Below are 17,383 nucleotides of genomic sequence, written 5' to 3'. Positions count from 1 at the left end.
TTTTCTTGGGCCTCTGAAAGTGTCGGGGCCCCAGGCACCGTGCCTGCCGGGCCTCACGGAGAAGTCAGCCTTGCGGCGCAGCCTCTTTTGGACCCCTCTGGGTCTTGCGCACAGAATAACCCAGCCCTCTGGTTCTTTAGAAAATCGGCTGTGATGGCATCATCGGGTCTGCGGCCAAGGAAGACCGGTGTGGAGTCTGCAGTGGGGACGGCAAGACCTGCCGCGTGGTAAAGGGAGACTTCAGCCACTCCCGGGGGACAGGTGAGTGTCAGGCCCAACTACAGGGCAGCCCGCATGTGCCATGTATTTTGTTTCCTTTGCCCAAAGGCTGTGATTGTGCTCTTCCCTGAATTTCCTGTGTAAGGGCTAGATGATAATGGACAGGTGACCCGGCACTTCAGTTTCATTTCTGAAAGGCAAAGAAGGACGTTTTAGCGAGAATGATGTCTGTAAGTGGCTACAAGTGAATGGTTTGCCTACGAGAGGAAACAGTTCCTGGGCTCGCAGCTCAGCCCAAGGTCCATGAATCAGCAGTACCTGCCCTGGCCCACGAGCAGACAGAGAAGGTGGCAGATTTTGCCAAATCATTTTTACCTGTCGATGGAAGAGGTTTGTTCTGTTTCTGAATTTTCTGCCAGTAAAAGTAGCATAGCATTTACATGCATCATGTACTTCTGAAACATGCATGAAGCCGTACGATCTGGAAAGCCTCGGATGTCTCTGCCACCTGTGACTCCAGAGTAACTGATCTCCTGGTCCCCACGTGTAGACAGTCCCCCAGCACTGTCCCCAGTGAGGTACGCCTGCTTTCACTTGGTGGGCCTTGTTCATCTTTTTGCTCGTACCATCTTCGCTGCTGTAGGCTGCTTTGAACTGGGTAAGAGATGCTAGTTTTCTGATCTCCTGTCCTAAAGGACACTGACTTACGACATCCAGAGAAGCATTTGTGGTCTATACTTAACAAGGGGTGTGTGAGGCAGGCAAAACACCCAGAGGTGAGCTCTGAAGCCTGAGTGAGTGTCCACTCGCCTAGGGTCGCCACAGGAGCTCTTGGGTGGAACTGAGCTGATAAACTTCTGTTGTAATTTCTACAAATTGCTTTGCAAGAAGCTTTTCAGGTTGGTCCCACTCAACAAGAGAACAGCACCACAATTATACCTCCCTGTCCCACAGGACGGTCCTGTAGGATACGGCAGAGAGAAGTCTGCGCGTGTTCCCCTGCCCTGTTTTCTCTGGATGGATAGAAAATCTGGTCTAGAGGAAATGTTCCTTCTAGAGCCCTGTGGAAGGGCAACCTGTTGCACAAACGCTTTGCAGGACCTTGTGAAAGCAAAAGCAGAGGTCAGTGCAAAGGCAGAATTAAATTTAAAAATGAAAGTTCAGGCCCAGTAAGGGCTGGTTTCAGGATTTTAAAGACAGGTGCTTAGTCATCAAAACACACGGCTTGGGTGAGAATCTGTGCCTGCTGTTTGGCTCCTGAAATAATGGAAGAAGGTAACGCTGGAGTCTGTTGGTTTGCGGGGGCAGTGCCCTCCGGAGCCACTCTGTCCAGCACAGCAGCCACGGGCCCCTTGAGTCTATTCAAATTGAAATTAAAATTAAACAAACTGAGAAATTAACCTCTCAGTCCCACCAGCCACTTTCCCAGTGCTCCATTGCCACACATGGCTCTTGGACAGCACAGATAGAGAACGTCCCCCCCACCACAGAAGGTTCCCTTGGATAGCACCGCTCTGGAACTTTGATCATTTCTGCTGTTTGTTTTGACATTTATGATGCCATTGTCTCTATCGGTACCCCAGATCCTGGGGTCCCATGAGACTTCGACTTTGCCTGTTGTAGCTCTGCCAATGTTAGGGACAAAACTGCAGTGGACAAGGGGTTACCATTCACTGTTTGGTTTGTTTTTGTTTTTAATGGAAGCGTTTAGAACGCTTTGTTTAAATGGAGTCTTGTGCCAAGCTCCAATAAACAGAACTGACTGCAATTACACTGCTCTGTGGAAGGCAGGTCAGACACAGCTGTGTCCACCCCTGTCTCCTGGGCAGTTCTGTAGAACACCATGCATCTGTGAAAACCTCCACTGTATGCAACATAGCAGCTCACTTCTGAGACAACCCAGATTAGGGGCAAAAGTCTTCTCCCCTTTCCCAGACTCTGACCTGTGTTCTGGTCCTGGTTTTGGCCTGGAAGATCCATTGATCCATCCACAGTAGCAGCCCCTTCTCCTGCCCTCTCCTTTCCTTTTTCCATCTTCCCCCTACCCTCGCCTGGGTTCCATCCTTGTCTGGAATGTGCAGCCTTCCTCCTGGTGAGGTCAGGCTTCTGTGGTCATGGCAGCGGGTCCCCCATGGAAGGATAGATCACATCGGAAGCCTCCTTGGGGCAGCTGTCCCCACCCTGGCTTGCAGCTTAGTGGGCATCCTTCCAGCTGCAGGGGCACAGAAGCCTCAGCAAACCTTCAGAGAAAGACAAGCATGAGTTAGCCTCACCCACCTGTAAATGTTCTGTCATTCTGAGCACTTGCCAATTGTTACACATTCATTTCAAAGTGCAAAGCTGCTTTTTCAAATCCTCATGGTTGGAGTCCATGAGTATAAGCTCATATCAATATGAGTTCCATGTATTGGAAGTCCGTGCAGTGCTCATTCGCACGTGAATGAATGGCCGCTGCCCATCTGGTACGGTTTCATGAAACTCGGAGCCGTAACCACGGTCCGACGTACTGGAATGCATGTACGCGTGGATACTGACAGAGGCTCACCCACAAGTCCATTCACCCAATAAACATTTATTCAGCACCACTACGTTGTAAGTGCTAGGTATATAGAAATAACAGTTAACTGTCACAGTCGAGGGAGGGGACCCCCAGACAAACGGGTTGAGTCCGTGTGAGTGTGAGGTAGAGGCAGCTCTGTGGGAGTGTTGCGAGGCCCCAAATTCTAGTGGGAGTAACTCCCCCAGGCCTGTGGACAGACGAGGTGGCCCCAGCCCTGCGGGACATGTAGAAGTTAACGGATGGCAGGGGTGGGGGAAGACATTCCAGCGAAATCACATAAAGCCCCACGTCACCGAGCGTCCGGGTGCCTCCGAGTGCAGCTGGGTGGATTCGCTAATCTTGTCAGCTTAGATAGGAAAGTGACTTTCATCTCTTCCTGGCTCCAAAGAATGAGGAAAGGAAGAATGTCTTATCACCCTTAAGGGTGAATATCAAAGAGAAACACCATATTGGAAAGATAAAACGGAATCAAACGCAGGATTTTTGCCCAATTATGTGAAGTCCTAACCCCAGCCTGAACTCCTCTGGTCCTCTTACCAAAGTTCCTGAGCCGAGAACCCAGGGCAGACCCACGCAGGGCAGAGTGTCCCAGCCCAGCTGAGCGTGAAGCCTGGGGCTGCCCCTCTGGGTCCTGAGAGGTCCCACGGCAGGGCCAGGGAAGTGGCGTCCTGAGTGTGGGGTGTTTATCGCTGTCCAGCCTGTTGCCTCCCAACTTTGAACAGATGAGGTCCTCAGCTACTCCCCTGCAGAAGGAGTCACCTCGAATCGGCTATCATACTGCTTCTCTGACGGATGGGCTTCGAAATGCACAAGCCTTTGGTTGGGTTGAGACAGCTGAGTGATTTGAACTTAGTAATTTGAAAGTTCTTGGTATGATCTTATTTCATTAAATCGTCATTTTAACATTATTACTTTTGGTCCATCCTGCTCCTCAGCACTAAAAGGTGACTGATCAGTCTCCAGGTACCTGGCACCCGTGGACAGCCAGGGCACACCTGGACTGAAGTCCCCACCGAGAACCAACCAGGATGCCTTTGGGCTCAGAATTCCTTTGCTCTTGGTTCTTAAAGAGAACCTTTTCAAACAGTCAGTTCTTAAAAGAAAGGGTGGCATCGTCTACCCTTTGGGTTGTGGCTAAATCTGTGTGTCACATATGTATTCAGTAACTAAACCCCTACCTCTCGCCAGGTTCCATGCTCCATTTCTAGGTGTGGGGCGTGGATGTTCCATGGGAAATGTGTTACGTGATGATGACACAAAGTGAGACTTCTTTACACTGTGATTAAGGGTGATAATATCAGTTCCTAAACTGTACACGTAAACCAATTACCACCTGTTTCTTCTTCTCAGTCAAGAATAATCTTTGTACGAAGGTGTCCACGTGTGTGATGGCAAAGACTGTTCCCAAGTGTTTCTCATGTAAGATGTTTGGATGTGACAGGTAGTCCCAGTGGTGACATGCTTGGTGTGGGGCTCTTGCCTGGCTTTACACGCCTGAATGTTTTCTCAGTAGAATCAATGGGAATGAGTCATGCTTGAAGCCATGGATAAACACAAAGGCCATTCACTGCTTATATATAACTGATGCTCAAGCCCAGTTGCCAAAAAGAAAAACTATAGAATAAAACCAATTTTATTTTTTATTTATTTATTTTTCAAGACAGGGTTTCACTCTGTTGCCCAGGCTAGAGTGCCGTGGCGTCATCCTAGCTCACAGCAACCTCCAACTCCTGGGCTCAAGTGATCCTCCTGCCTCAGCTTCCTGAGTAGCTGGGACTTCAGATGTGTGCCATGACTCCTGGCTAATTTTTTCTATTTTTGTAAAGATAGGGTCTCACTGTAGAGTTCGAGCCAGGCTGGTCTCGAACTGCTGGCCTCAAGCAATCCTCCCGTCTCAGCCTCCCAAAGTGCTAAGATTGCAGGTGTGAGCCACTGTGCCTAGCCAAACCAATTTTAAAGAAATAAAAGAGAAAGAGTCATAGGATCAAGAGGCCAGATGGAAACATGCCCTAGTGTGCCAGGGGTAAGTTTTTGTTCTCTTCAACACCACCTGGCACTTTGGCAGAAAATGCCAAGACGTGCCAGAGAAGGTGCCTCAGTTGGCACCTCCCTCCATAGGGAAGTTTCCACATTACAGGGCTGGATTTCCCTATAGGCAGAGGGGCACCTGGCAATACCCTCCTGGTCTCCATGCTGGAGGTGAGGGCCGTGGCCTTGATTTGACCCATATACGCTGACCTCCCATTCCTCGGTGTGAACTAAAGCACAGTGTAGTCTCATGGGCTTCCCAAGCAATGAGTTCTTTCAATTAGACCCAAGAACAACCTTTAGGGGTAAACCTAGATAGCAATATTTTCAAGAACAACTTTTGTAAAAAGGGAGAAATATGAATTTAACACAAAAACCTTTCTGAACATTTTACGATCTATTTACAAAAAAAAAAACTTTGATGTGTATTTTTTTTAATGTTTGATACAGCCAAGGGAGGGTCCCAGTATGCATGGCCAGGGGTTTACCTCTCCTCCACCATGGTACCTTGTCAGCTCAATTGTTTTCTTCCAAAGATAGTTAATGCTACTAAAAACACAAGGAAAAATATGACTCCTAGATCATCTAAGAGCAGGTCTTACTTGGAAAATTCAGACAAAAATTATTTCACAGGGAACTGTGCTCATAGCCTGGTAATATTAACTATTCAGAAGATGTAAGACAAGGTAAAGGCCAGCATCGCTTGAAGGTCCTTCTAACTACTGGTCCTTCGGGCAGGATTGGCACGTTCTCCTGGAACCATGGCAAAGGCACTGCATTTTATCCGTGGCTTCCTCATGAAACCAAATCCTGTTCCTGTAACTGGATTTCTCCCGCTTGGTGGCTGAGGCTAGAATGGAAAATTACTCCAAAGATAAAGTCTTGCTACCTTGCCTAAAATGCGAATCTGTCTTGTAAATTCCGAGAGTAAATCCTCTCCTTTTCTGAGTCTATTTCATGCCTGGTCAATGTAGGGTGTCTGGCGTCTGCATCGTGGGATGTCTGGCCCAAGGGATGCCAAGGTGCTTTAGGGCTTGGTCTTGGGCCCCTCTCCTTTCCTGATTGCTTTCCATACCAGCCTCGGGGTGGGCTTGGAGCTCTGAGTCAGAGCGCGGCTGGAGGACAGTGACTGAGAGGCAGAGAGCCTGCCTTTCATGCTATGGACTTTCTCTTTAATCGATTCCCTTTTTTTCATGACCAAACTCATCTTAGAAAGAAAGGTTAGCAGGGCCCCGTGCGCAGCAGTGACTGCCCTGCCCTGAGAGGTCGCCTGAGGGTGAGCCTCGCTTGGGTTGCACGTCTGCCTTGAGCTTTGCTGTTCATCGTCATCTCCACCCGAGGGTACATGAGAAAAGACAGAAAACAGATGCCTTTTCAATGCGGCGATTTGTGCCAAAGTTAGGCTTAAAAATAGACCCGGTGACCGTGCATCAGCTGCAAATGTGCCTTGCTGTGGAATGTGGAGAATTCACGGATCGGGGCCCAGGCAGCTGTGTCTGCTGCCTCAGATTCTGCAGGCGGGGGATGCTGACACCCAGGTTTGTTAGCCACAGAATCGGAAGATTCCCTCTAACACCAGCTTCCTTCAGAGAATAAATTCAGCTCCGCGAGCAGGTCTTGTTCCCAAGCATGTTTTATAGATTAAATGGAAAAAGATTTTAATTACTTTGACCCTGAACAACTTTTATCTCAGTTTTTGACACTTTACTGCTTTATGTGACTGGAATCCAATTATTCTTCAAACTCCCCAGAAGGAACAGGCTTCTCAAAGAGAAATTTGTCTAGAATCCAGTGCTATTATCCTAACAGCTGTTTTTGGGGGTTTTTTGTTTGTTTGTTTTTTTTTGTCTTTTCTGGTGCCCAACCTTTTCATTAGGGAAGCATTCCTAGAGCAGAGAGGATTTTTAATCAGAAAACCTTGTCCTCGCCCCATCGCCACTGGGCAGTGCAGGAACCACGTACAGGCTGCTCAGGCCACTGGGCAGTGCAGGAACCACGTGCAGGCTGCTCAGGCCAGCGTCACCATTCCCAAGTTGGACGCAGTTGCAAGGGGTCAGACTGGAGACCACAGGTCATCCTGCCTGGGCATCAGGATGGATCAGGGCACAAAACTTAGGCACTTGCTGCCCTTAAGCTGGACTGTGTTCATATTTGGAAAATCTCTCTGCATCTCCATTAGGACATTTGTTTGTAAACATCCGAGGCTGGATCTGCAGTAACAATGCCAGGGCATTTGCCGTGAGGACAGAAGGACGCTGCTAAACTCTGTCTCACATGGCTGATTGAACATGTGGCTTATTTCCTCGTGTTCCCAAGATCACCTGGAAATGAATGCAAAGGAACTTCTGAAAAGGTTTAGGGAGAACAAGGACATCTCAGGTGGAAGTTCATGTGTGGATGTATATAAGCATATATGAATGAATATGCTTGGTTTTGCTGCAGTAAACAAGCAAACAAACAAAATTCAGTGCAGAACCCCAGATCTCAGTGGCTTAACACAGAAGTTTCTTTCTTTGTCGCGCTACCTGCCCATCAAGCGTTGGCAGGAGGCTCTGCATATTTGCTCACTCCTGGACCAAGGCTGATGGAGACTTCTGTTCACACACTGCCACGATCACCTTGGCAGGAAGAGGAAGGGAATATAGCAAAACAGACCCTTAACGCTCCTTCAGGGGACAGATACATATCATTTTCACTCACATTGTACTGTTTAAAAGAAGTCACATGGTCACACAAACCGAAGGGATCAGGGAAATGTATTCCTTTACCTGAAAGCATTTGGTGGCCGGCACTATCACATAGCACCCATAGCAAACTTCTCTACGTTCTGGTATTTTGGTTGCCAACACATAGCAACAGCTCCCAGCCCCTCAGCAGAAAGCCAATCCCGACAGTTAGCAAGCCCCTCCTCCCCCGACCCCTGTCCACACAAAGACAGTCCATCTGACTTCATGCGGGAAGGAGAGTCTGCAACACAAATGGGAAAGACCAAGATAAACTGACAAAATGACCCTCGAGAAAAACAAGACAACTCAAATAATAGAAAATCAACATCTCTAATAACTATTCATAGAAAGATTTAAGATGTTGTTGTATCCATAAAGCAAGAACAGAATGCCATGAGAAGAAATAATCGGAAAACAAAAATCTCAAAAATTTAAAATATGACTATCAAATTAAAACCATGTGATAAAAGGCACCCTAAACAAAGAAATAACAAATGACAGACTGGGGAAATATGTTTGCAACATGTCTAATAAGGAGTTTGAGTCCAAAAACAATCAAATTATATTAATACGTATTAAAATATATTTTTTAAACTCCTGCGTATCAATTAAAACAAAAGACAGTAGAAAATTGGGCAAAGGTTATGAAAAAGGCCATTAGCTGAAGAAGACACACAAATGGCCAATAAGTATATGATGATGCTCAAGCTCATTGGTAATCAGGGAAATGCAAATTAAATCTATGACAACATTTTTTCACCTATTGGATTAGCAAGTATTAAGAGGATTGGTCATTTCAAGTATTTAGAAGTCTGTGAATAAACATGTACTCTCATATAGTTTTGGTTCATGTATTAGTCAAGCTGTTATGGAGGGCAAATTAGCAGTACTTTTGACATTTAAACTGCACATGTGTTTGACTCAGTGCTTCTACTGTAGCTAACTTGGTAACACATTGTATGTATGTACAGGAAGACATGTAAAAAACTGTTCATTGCAGTATTGCTTCTTTTTTTAGCATGTTTATAAATATATAATTCACATGTTATAAAATTCTCCTGCATAAAGTGTGCAGTTCAGTGAGCTTTAGTATGTGTACCACCTTGTGCAGCCATCACCACAACGATCCCCAAAAGAAATCCTGTACTCATTAGCAGTCATTCCTCATCTCCCTCTTACCCCAGCTGTAGGCAACCACTAATGTAATTTCTGTCTATGGAGTTGCCTATCTGAACATTTCGTATAAATGGAATCGTGCAATATGTGGTCCCTTGTGACCGGCTTCCTTCACTTAACATAATATTTTCAATATTTATCCATGTTGTAGCAAACATCAATGTTTCATTCTTTTTATTCCATTGTTCAGATATACCCCATTGTTTTAATACATTCATCAGTTGATGGACATTTGGGTTGTTTCTACTTTTTGGATATTATGAATAATGCTAATAAAATTTTTTGTGTGCAAGTTATTGTGTAGACATGTTTTCATTTCTCTTGTGTGTATATTCCTAGGAGTGGAATTAGTGGGTCATATGGTAATTCTATGTTTAAACCTTTTGAGGAGCTGCCAAGATCTTTTCTAAAGTGGCTGCCCCATTTTACATATTTACTGGCAATGAATGAGGGTGCCAGTTTCTCCACATTCTTTCCAACACTTCTTATTCTCTCTTTTTTTGTTATAGCCATCCTAATGGATGTGAAGTGTTATGTGCTTATGGTTTTGATTTGCATTTCCCTAATGACTAATGATAATCCTACTGAGATGATCTTGTGGTTTTTGTCTCTTATTAATATGGAGTATTACATTGATTAATTTTCCTTATGTCAAACTAACCTTGCATTCCTAGGATAAATCATATTTCATTATAGTGTATAATCCTTTTTATATGTTTCAGATTAAGTTTGCTAGTGTTTTGTTGAGGAGTTTTGTGTGCATATTCATATGTGGTATAGCATTGTTTTTAACAGTGAAAATTTTGAAACAACCCAAATGTCCATCAACAGGGAAGTAGTTATATAAAATACATAGCAATGTAAGCCAAAAAAGAATAAGAAGAAGAAGAAGTAGAACTATATATAATAACATGCATTACCTCGAAAACATATGGTTTTTAACGTAACAAATGTAGGATAATATAATATGGAGCTATAATGTTACTCCTAACATTTATGTAAAATATAGACAGATATGAAAATACCATGCTATTTTTATTTGTTAGATATGTCTATAAATAGTAAGATATATGAATACTGTATATAAAACTGATAGTGGTATTTTCAACAGAGGAGAGGAGTGGGATTAAGGAGATTTGAAATTTATCTGTATTAGTAAAATTCTTACAATGAGAAAATACACTCATGTGTATTTGTGTAAATATAAAATATGTAAATTGTTTTAAAGAGGGAAAATGAAAATGAACTCACTAACATACGTAAACCTGCACCCTAGTAAATTTCACTGTAAAGCAGGGGAAAGTTCTGATGACCTGCAACACTGTCCTGTCTCTCCCCACCACAAAAACCTACTGCAGACAGCTGGAACAATTAGAACTTGTCTCACTTCAAAGCATGAAATAAATTTTGAAAGAAAACCACAGAATCCGTGCAAGTATATTGCAATAGGAAAAGGATGGAAGGGAAAAGAAAAACAAATTACTTAAAAAAAAGAAAACCTCACCAGCAAAATGTTACCAAGGAAAAGGTGAAAATTATGACCCAGTGGTGCTGCCATGAATTGCAAAAACTGATAAACAATAGCCTCAATAAAACAAGAAGGCATAGCTAAGACACAAGACCTCGAGGAAGATACAAAGACACAATGAAACAACAAAGGGAGATGAAGCATGACTTAGCAGAGCTGAGGAAAGACACAGAAGTTGTCAGTGAATCCATCATAGAAATCAAGTCCACATGGAAGCAGACAAAGAAAATCAACACCACAGAAAACACAGTAGGAAGCATGGACGACAGGAAATAGCACACAGCATTTTAAGGCAATACTGTAGTTTTTCAGGGGGTAAGCTGCTTAGTCTCTGCTGTCAGGAATATGCCAGGGGTATTCAAAGAAAGGTCAAACTACAACAAAGAGCAAAAGAAGCTTCAGCAGATGCATGAGCCCAGGGCACTTTTCATTCATGCTCCAGGGAGATGCCGTTCACGTGGAATGCCAGGCTGTGTTAGTTTGCTATGGTTGCTGTAACAAAGCGCCACAAACTGGGTAGCAGAAACAACAGAAATGTTCTGTCTTTCAGTTCTGGGGGTGAGAAGTCTGAGATCAAGGTTTTGTCAAGGTTGGTTCCTTCTGAGGTCTGTAAGGAAGGACCTGTTCCAGGCCTCTTGCCTAACTCCTGGTGGTTTGCTGGCAACCTCTGACCTTCCTTAGCTTGAAGAAGCATCATCCCATTTTTGCCTTCATGTTGTCATGACGTTATCCCTGTGTGCATGTCTGGGTTCAGGTTGCCCCTTTTTATAATGACATTAGCCATATTGGATGAGGCCTCCCCTATTCCAGTGTGACCTCATCTTAACTAAATATATCCACAGTGGTCCCATTTCCAAATAAGCTCACATTGTGAGGTACTGGTGGTCAGGACTTCAACATATGAATTTGGGGGAGGGGGACACAGTTCACCCCGCACCACACGCAAATAGTGCTCTCTGGAAATTGGGCAGCTGGGACGTTCTGGCCACAGAATAGCATTCCCCCTTAGTTGACTCTTAATTTCTCAGGCCTGTACCCACCCACGGTCTCTGAAACCACCCCTTGGGAGCATGGTAGGTAGATTTTGATGGGGACGCTGCTGGATGGGCCTCTGATCCAGTGTGGAGGCGTGGTTCACCTGTTTGTCGTTTGTGGCTGCAGGTTACATCGAAGCTGCTATCATTCCTGCTGGAGCTCGGAGGATCCGTGTGGTGGAGGATAAACCTGCTCACAGTTTTCTGGGTAAAACAAAAATGATTTAACTCACAATTTGTGTGTTGAGAATTGATTTTGATGATTAGTCTGATATATTCAGTTCAGCATCGTTCTCCTGGGTCCTAACCCATTTTACACCTGTATTTTAATTGTAATGACGTGAGTACCCAGAGTGAACCAAGCAGCATTATCAAATTTGACTAATAAGCAGCCACACCCAAGATGGATTGGGGGCAGGGATGGGTGGGCCCACCAGCTTGGGGACAGAAAAGTGAAGGAAGTAATGAGGAACTGGTAGAGTTAGTCCCCTGCAGTAACCCCAGGAGAGCCCAGAGCAGCTTTAACTTGCGTAGCACAGGCCCACCAGGCCACTCGCAGAAAGACCTGTAGGTTCTCAGTGGCTCTGGGAGTGTCTCCATAGCTGGAGAAAGAGCGGCAGCACTAAATCTTATGGGAACCCAGAACAACGCTGATTTTCACTAAGGTCTATGTACCCCAGATTCCTAGTGGCCAACTCCATTGACTTCCAGATATCTGCATGTTTCTATAGACTTGGGTTCTATTCCTGACTGGTCTTCACTGCCCTCCACAGCATGATGGGTAAAGCCTAAGAAGAGTCATTCAATTAAACTCCTCCTAAGCCAGAGAAGACCCTGTAAGTGTGTCCTGGCTCAATTCCCAGCCTCCCCATCAAGCCCAGCAAAGGTCAGCCCAGTACTTGACCATCAGGGTGATTGGAGTTCTGAGCTGAACACGTAAGTGTTCTCTCTGCAGATCACAGGAAGCGAACACTGCCACACAGACAGCAGGGTGCCCAGAGGCTGCCTCTGCTCCTAGTTCACTGGCATGGGATATGCTACGACCCCTTGTCCTTCTGCCAGTCCTAATCCCATGTTCCTGTCTTGGGTTCAGTTTCAAACTAGAGGTGGCTGATCTTCCACTCAGGTATCCCGCTCCTGAGCGCCCTTCATATTATAGTCTTTCAGCGTGTGTTGCAAGGTGCTCATGGAGCTAGAAAAAGAAAAGAAAAAATAAGACATGATTTCTCTGGTCTCAAACTTCCTGCAAGCTGCCCGATGGGCCTGTGCTGCTCAAACCCTTTTATTTCAATTTTCATCACTGATAGGAAAAGAAGACCTCTTTGCCTACGTTCCTGCCTTTGTAGACTGCACAGAAGTATCCAAGTCTTTTTTTGAAATGGTCTTTACTTTAGACACTCACAGTCCAATGAGACAAGAAACAAACCTGTAATAGGCAAGTTTACAGTGAAGACTGCCATCCTGTTATTCAAGAGTTAGGAAACACTTAAAGGCACGAAGCCGCTCCCTGCACACCTGCCTTAGGGGAAGCAATAGAGGCAGGTGCGCCTGTGTCCAAGTGCCCACACCAGGACTCACTGGCACCATGCCCCGTGGGTCCCCTGTGCCCCAGGCAGTCCTGCCACCTCCTCCGTGGCTTTGTCACCTGCCGTCCATGCGGCATCCTTGAAGCTGTGATGGCTACCGCTGCTTCTGCTGTCCTCGAGGTGGATCCACGTGGATCTGCATCAGCCCTGTGGTTCTCCTCACCTCCCCTGTGTGGACTCTGCCCCAGCCCTGCCTGTCACTCCTTCCCCAGCTGTCCCAGCTGTCCCTCCACAAATAGAACAATGCTCGTGCATGCTTGCTGAAACAGGGCCTCCTGCTGCTTTTGGCAGCTTCTTGGGAGTAATGGCTTTTTTACTAAATTCCCAAAGACCCCACCCCCTCTCCTTCTGTCCACCCGAGGAAATTAGGTCAACCTCACCAGCATTTGCGGTGGAAACGCAGTCACCTAGTGCCACCCCCAGAAATTACCCTTCCCAGCTGGTGCATGGGGGAATGCACCACTCCTACCTGGGAATGACATTGCCACTCCCCGGGCACACTGGACCTCATTGCAAGGCTGGCGTCCCCTTTCACCCTCGTGTTGTTCAAAATCCATAATCTGGGTACTCTAAGAGCTGGCTCAACCCTGAGGTCGGCTTCCTGGTTCCTCCATCAAGCACCAGCAGCTGCTCCTGCAAATAAGTCTTTTGGCCTCTGATCCTGGCTTCTGAGCTGTCCCAGCTCTGTTCCTGCACCTGACCCCAGGCCCCCAGGTGTCCGGCAAAAACAGGAATGTTTTCTTTACTTTTCTGTGGCAATGTAAGAATGACAGAAGGAGGTCAGAATCCTCTGGATCACTTCTCAGCTTCTAATTCCTCTGGTGGCAAGAAACTTTTCCCTGGGACTCACTTTAGGGCAAAGAAGTACTAACTAGTGGACGCTGCCCAGGGGGTCAGCTCTCATGATGGTCCCTGTCCGCTCCTGCAGCCTCAGGACCACATACACAGACAAGAATGAGGACGTCCACGTCAGGGCTCTCGGTCCCTGAGCCCTGCTGTGCGTTAGAGACCTGATCGCTGATCCCTCCAGAGACACTGCAGAGTATCGCTGTGCTTCCTCCACGGAGCAGCGAACCGGAGCTGCAAGGGCGTGGCAGCTCGTTCAAGTTCCTCTCTTCCCCTGAGTCTGCTGCAGTTCACGGAGCCCCTCTGCATTGCCGTGAGGTGTCCAGTCACAGCCAGAGATGACTGACGAGAAGGTTTTTCATTGCAGAACGCATGTGAAACCTGCCCATGGTGACTGCTTCATGGTGCACACATCAGAGAAGCAAACCTCCATCCCTAGGAGACGGGTTTCCTGTCTCGGGGCAACTTCTCAGCCCCCCCAAAGCACTGGGTCACCACGGGAGGTGGGAGCCAGCTTCGTCCCTTTATCTTTTCTGAAAATCATAATCCCAGTATTCTGGGGCCTGGCTCCTGGACACAGGCGAGCCGAAGGTGGTCCATGCTTGTCATGTTTCTCGAGTTGGTTCCAGCAAGCCTCGTTTCCACTCGGGGCTGGGTGCTTTGGACGTCGACCCAGGGTAACTTTGAATTACTCTCACATTTGCTGGGAGCAGTTCCTGAAGAATTTCACCCCACCTACCTTCAGCCCACGCTGGCTGGCTTTCTGCTCGAAACCACCTGGAACAGGAAATGCCTCTGCAGTTTGTATCCATAGCTAAGAACAGAGCTGGCAGAACTCCGAGTGGAAATAAAAGGAGCTGACCTGGTGCCAGGATTAGAAGTAGGTTGACTGTGGGTCAGGTCTTCCAGTTGCATCCAAGAGGGAGAGAGACGAAAAGAACCCTACCCCGGCTTCTGCACAGCTCCGTGCCAGAGCGGGACATGCAGACTGGGTCACAGCTCAAGTCTGCCCCCAGCCAGTTCCAAAGAGGAGCCGTGGCCTCCCATTGGGAACGCTCCCTCCTCATCCCCTGGAATGGCTCATGGTGTTCCCCTCACTGTGCCTAGAAGTCCAGGGATGATGTGTAAATGTCCACAGAGAGGAAGAAGGGCCAGTATGGAAATGGACCTCAGCACATGACCCTATGTTCCAGGCCACCGAGGGGGTTTGTTCTGCCATAGTAGCTAAGGAAAATGTGTACCCACCATGTGGTGCCCCATGAAAGTCTAACTATTGAGAGGCTTCTGAGCAAAATCCACAAAAGCAAGCACTGTTATATCTTGGAAAGTGGTTTTAAAAATCTAACCTCTGGCCCAGGCAGAACCAGCAAGTGAAAATCTCCTTCTCCAGCAAATCAGATATCACTCCAAATATCACTAATAAAATCAGGTTGCTCAAGGAATTCCCTGTTCTTCATTATTTGTCCATGAAATCACAGCATTTGTAATCATCTTAATAGGCCCTGTTGAGTCTTTCCTGGGTCCAAAAATCCTGATTTCAAATGCAAACTAATTGATCTTGAAATGCTTACGGACAAAGGGGGCTTGGATATATCCATTGATGCCCAAGGGTTGAGAGGGCCAGGAACTCGTAGAGCTGGAAATGTATTTAATTTGGAGGGCCTTCTTCAGGAAAAAGGATATGTTGTGCCCAGGGCCTCGCAAACCCTGCCCTGCACAGCTCACAGAAGCCAGGAGAGCAGCCCAAGCTACTGCAGAAGGAGACCAGAGGTAACTTGCATTCTCTCTCTGGAGCCGCCATGGCCCCATGAAGTCCTTGCCTTGTTGGACTCCACGTCGAACCTGTTTATTTGCTGTTAACATGATCTGGGTGTTCCAGCAGAATCTCTGAAGTGGAAATCTCTCTTGAAGGAATGTCAGGTGCTAAATTCTTATTTTAGAGGGGAAGTTCCAATTTTTCAGCATGGACCACAGCAACCTGCAGATGTTGAAACTTGCTGACTAAGTTATACCAAAGTCAACAGGTTGGAAAGCGATCTGCATGCCTCCTGGATACCAGTGACTTCCTGCTTTTAACTCTGCCTCTGTTTTCCTCTCCCTGGGGAGTGCATGAGTGAGTGTCACCTGGAGCTAGCTGTCCAGAGGGAAGGGTGCTGGCTCCGAGGCGGGCACCAAACAGCAGCTGGACAGCTGCATCTGCAGAGCTTGGGAGCTCGCAGCTGCTGTGGGGATGGCCACAAGCAGGGCTTGGGCACACAAAAGTTTATTCTTTCTGGGGCCACGAGAGTCAAATCACACCCGCTCCCCTCTCAACAAATTGGTGACAGTGTGAGATTTCCCCAAGTCAGCAGCCCCAGACCAGCGCCTCCAACACAAGGACAGGTGTCTTCAGAACTTGGGCTCCCAGAAGCTCTGCGTGGTTCGTGAGAGTCAATTGCACGCCAGGTGGATAACTTGAAATCTACCATGTTGAGGATATTTATACCTTGGATACAGCATGTGCTATAAAAAACTAGGCTATTTTCCCCAGGGAGCTGGTTGTCACCTGTGCTCCATTGTTTGGTGTGCTCATCCCCCCACTCAGTAGCTGACCTTGTCTGGGCTAGTCGGTTAGCCACGTCTGTCTCTCTCACTTCCCATTCCCCAATTCCTTGACCATAACCAGCAACTCTTCCGCGTTCTCCCTGCAACCCACTCCTGAAGCGTCTCTTCCACCCACCTGCCAAGGACAAATGAGACCCTGCTCTGGTGATCAGAGGTAGCACACCCCAAGCCCCAGCTGGCTCTGCCTCCACCCGTGTAGCTGCTGCTGCTGCTGCTGCTGCTGCTGCATCTCGCCCACAGCCTGTCTTCTGGTGGCAGAGGCTGGGTTTACCCCACACGCCCCCGGCAGTGCTTCCAGGGATGGGTTCATAATCGCCCCCAGGTGTGCCCGCCTGCCCTTCCCCCAGCCTTGCCACTCCTGACCTCTCAGACGTTTGACTTTGGGCATGGAGGCGGGGTAGTTTTCAGCTTATAATTCGATAAGGCACTTTAAAGCATCTTATAAAAAGGGCCCAGGAAATGCATAAACAAGGCTGGTTGGCAAAGAGCCACCTCATCAGGAGTCTCCATGGCAGGACAGGAGCAGAAGCTGGGAGAGAGTTGAAGGCGTGGCAGTGATCTCTGGAAATCCATAATACTCGTTTTCTTTCCCTACCTGCTCTGTCCTCATCATCATTAGTATTTTTTTTTTTAAACCAACCTCCAAAAGGCACATGCAAAAGCCAAACCCAGTTCTCCATTGCTGAGAAGCAGCTTCAGGCACTGCTGGATCCAGGGGCTTAAAGTGATGTCACCAGAAAAACAGTCTCTGTCTGTCCTGCCACTGCTGTCTGTGCTCTCTGGGGTTCTCTTCCCCAGTCCTGGAAGATCCAGGCTTCTGTCAAGTTTCTGGGTAACTCCGTGGGAAGAAAGCTGCTTCTTCCCAAGGTGAACGAAAGTCCCGCTGTCCAGGGTTGGGCTATGGGCCTGTGCCCGGAGCCGCGGTGGAGTTAGGGCTCAGCCCCAGGTGACTGGAGGAAAAACAGATTCCCGAGGGAAACCCTGGGTACCATTGCTTGATGAGAAAGAGACGGATGCCAAGTCTCACGACAGCCATAAAATAGGGACAAGTTCGGGGCTCAGGACAGCAAATGTCA

General features: G+C 47.2%; 1 protein-coding gene across 1 annotated transcript in view; it reads left to right on the top strand.

Moving 5' to 3' along the window:
* Positions 1 to 11,499, top strand: part of LOC105808925 (A disintegrin and metalloproteinase with thrombospondin motifs 17) — a 223,642-nt gene extending 212,143 nt beyond the window's left edge. The window contains exons 15-16 of the mRNA XM_012642686.1: positions 141 to 261; positions 11,399 to 11,499. Coding sequence (XP_012498140.1) covers positions 141 to 261; positions 11,399 to 11,499 — 222 coding nt within the window. The remainder of the gene's footprint in view (positions 1 to 140; positions 262 to 11,398) is intronic.
* The last annotated feature ends 5,884 nt before the right edge of the window (positions 11,500 to 17,383 follow it).

Source organism: Propithecus coquereli, unplaced genomic scaffold (genome assembly GCF_000956105.1).
Source record: "Propithecus coquereli isolate 6110/MARCELLA unplaced genomic scaffold, Pcoq_1.0 Scaffold184, whole genome shotgun sequence".
Classification (NCBI taxonomy): Eukaryota; Metazoa; Chordata; class Mammalia; order Primates; family Indriidae; genus Propithecus; species Propithecus coquereli.
Note: the sequence above shows the minus strand (reverse complement) of the source record. Positions and strands in the feature narration are given on the sequence as shown.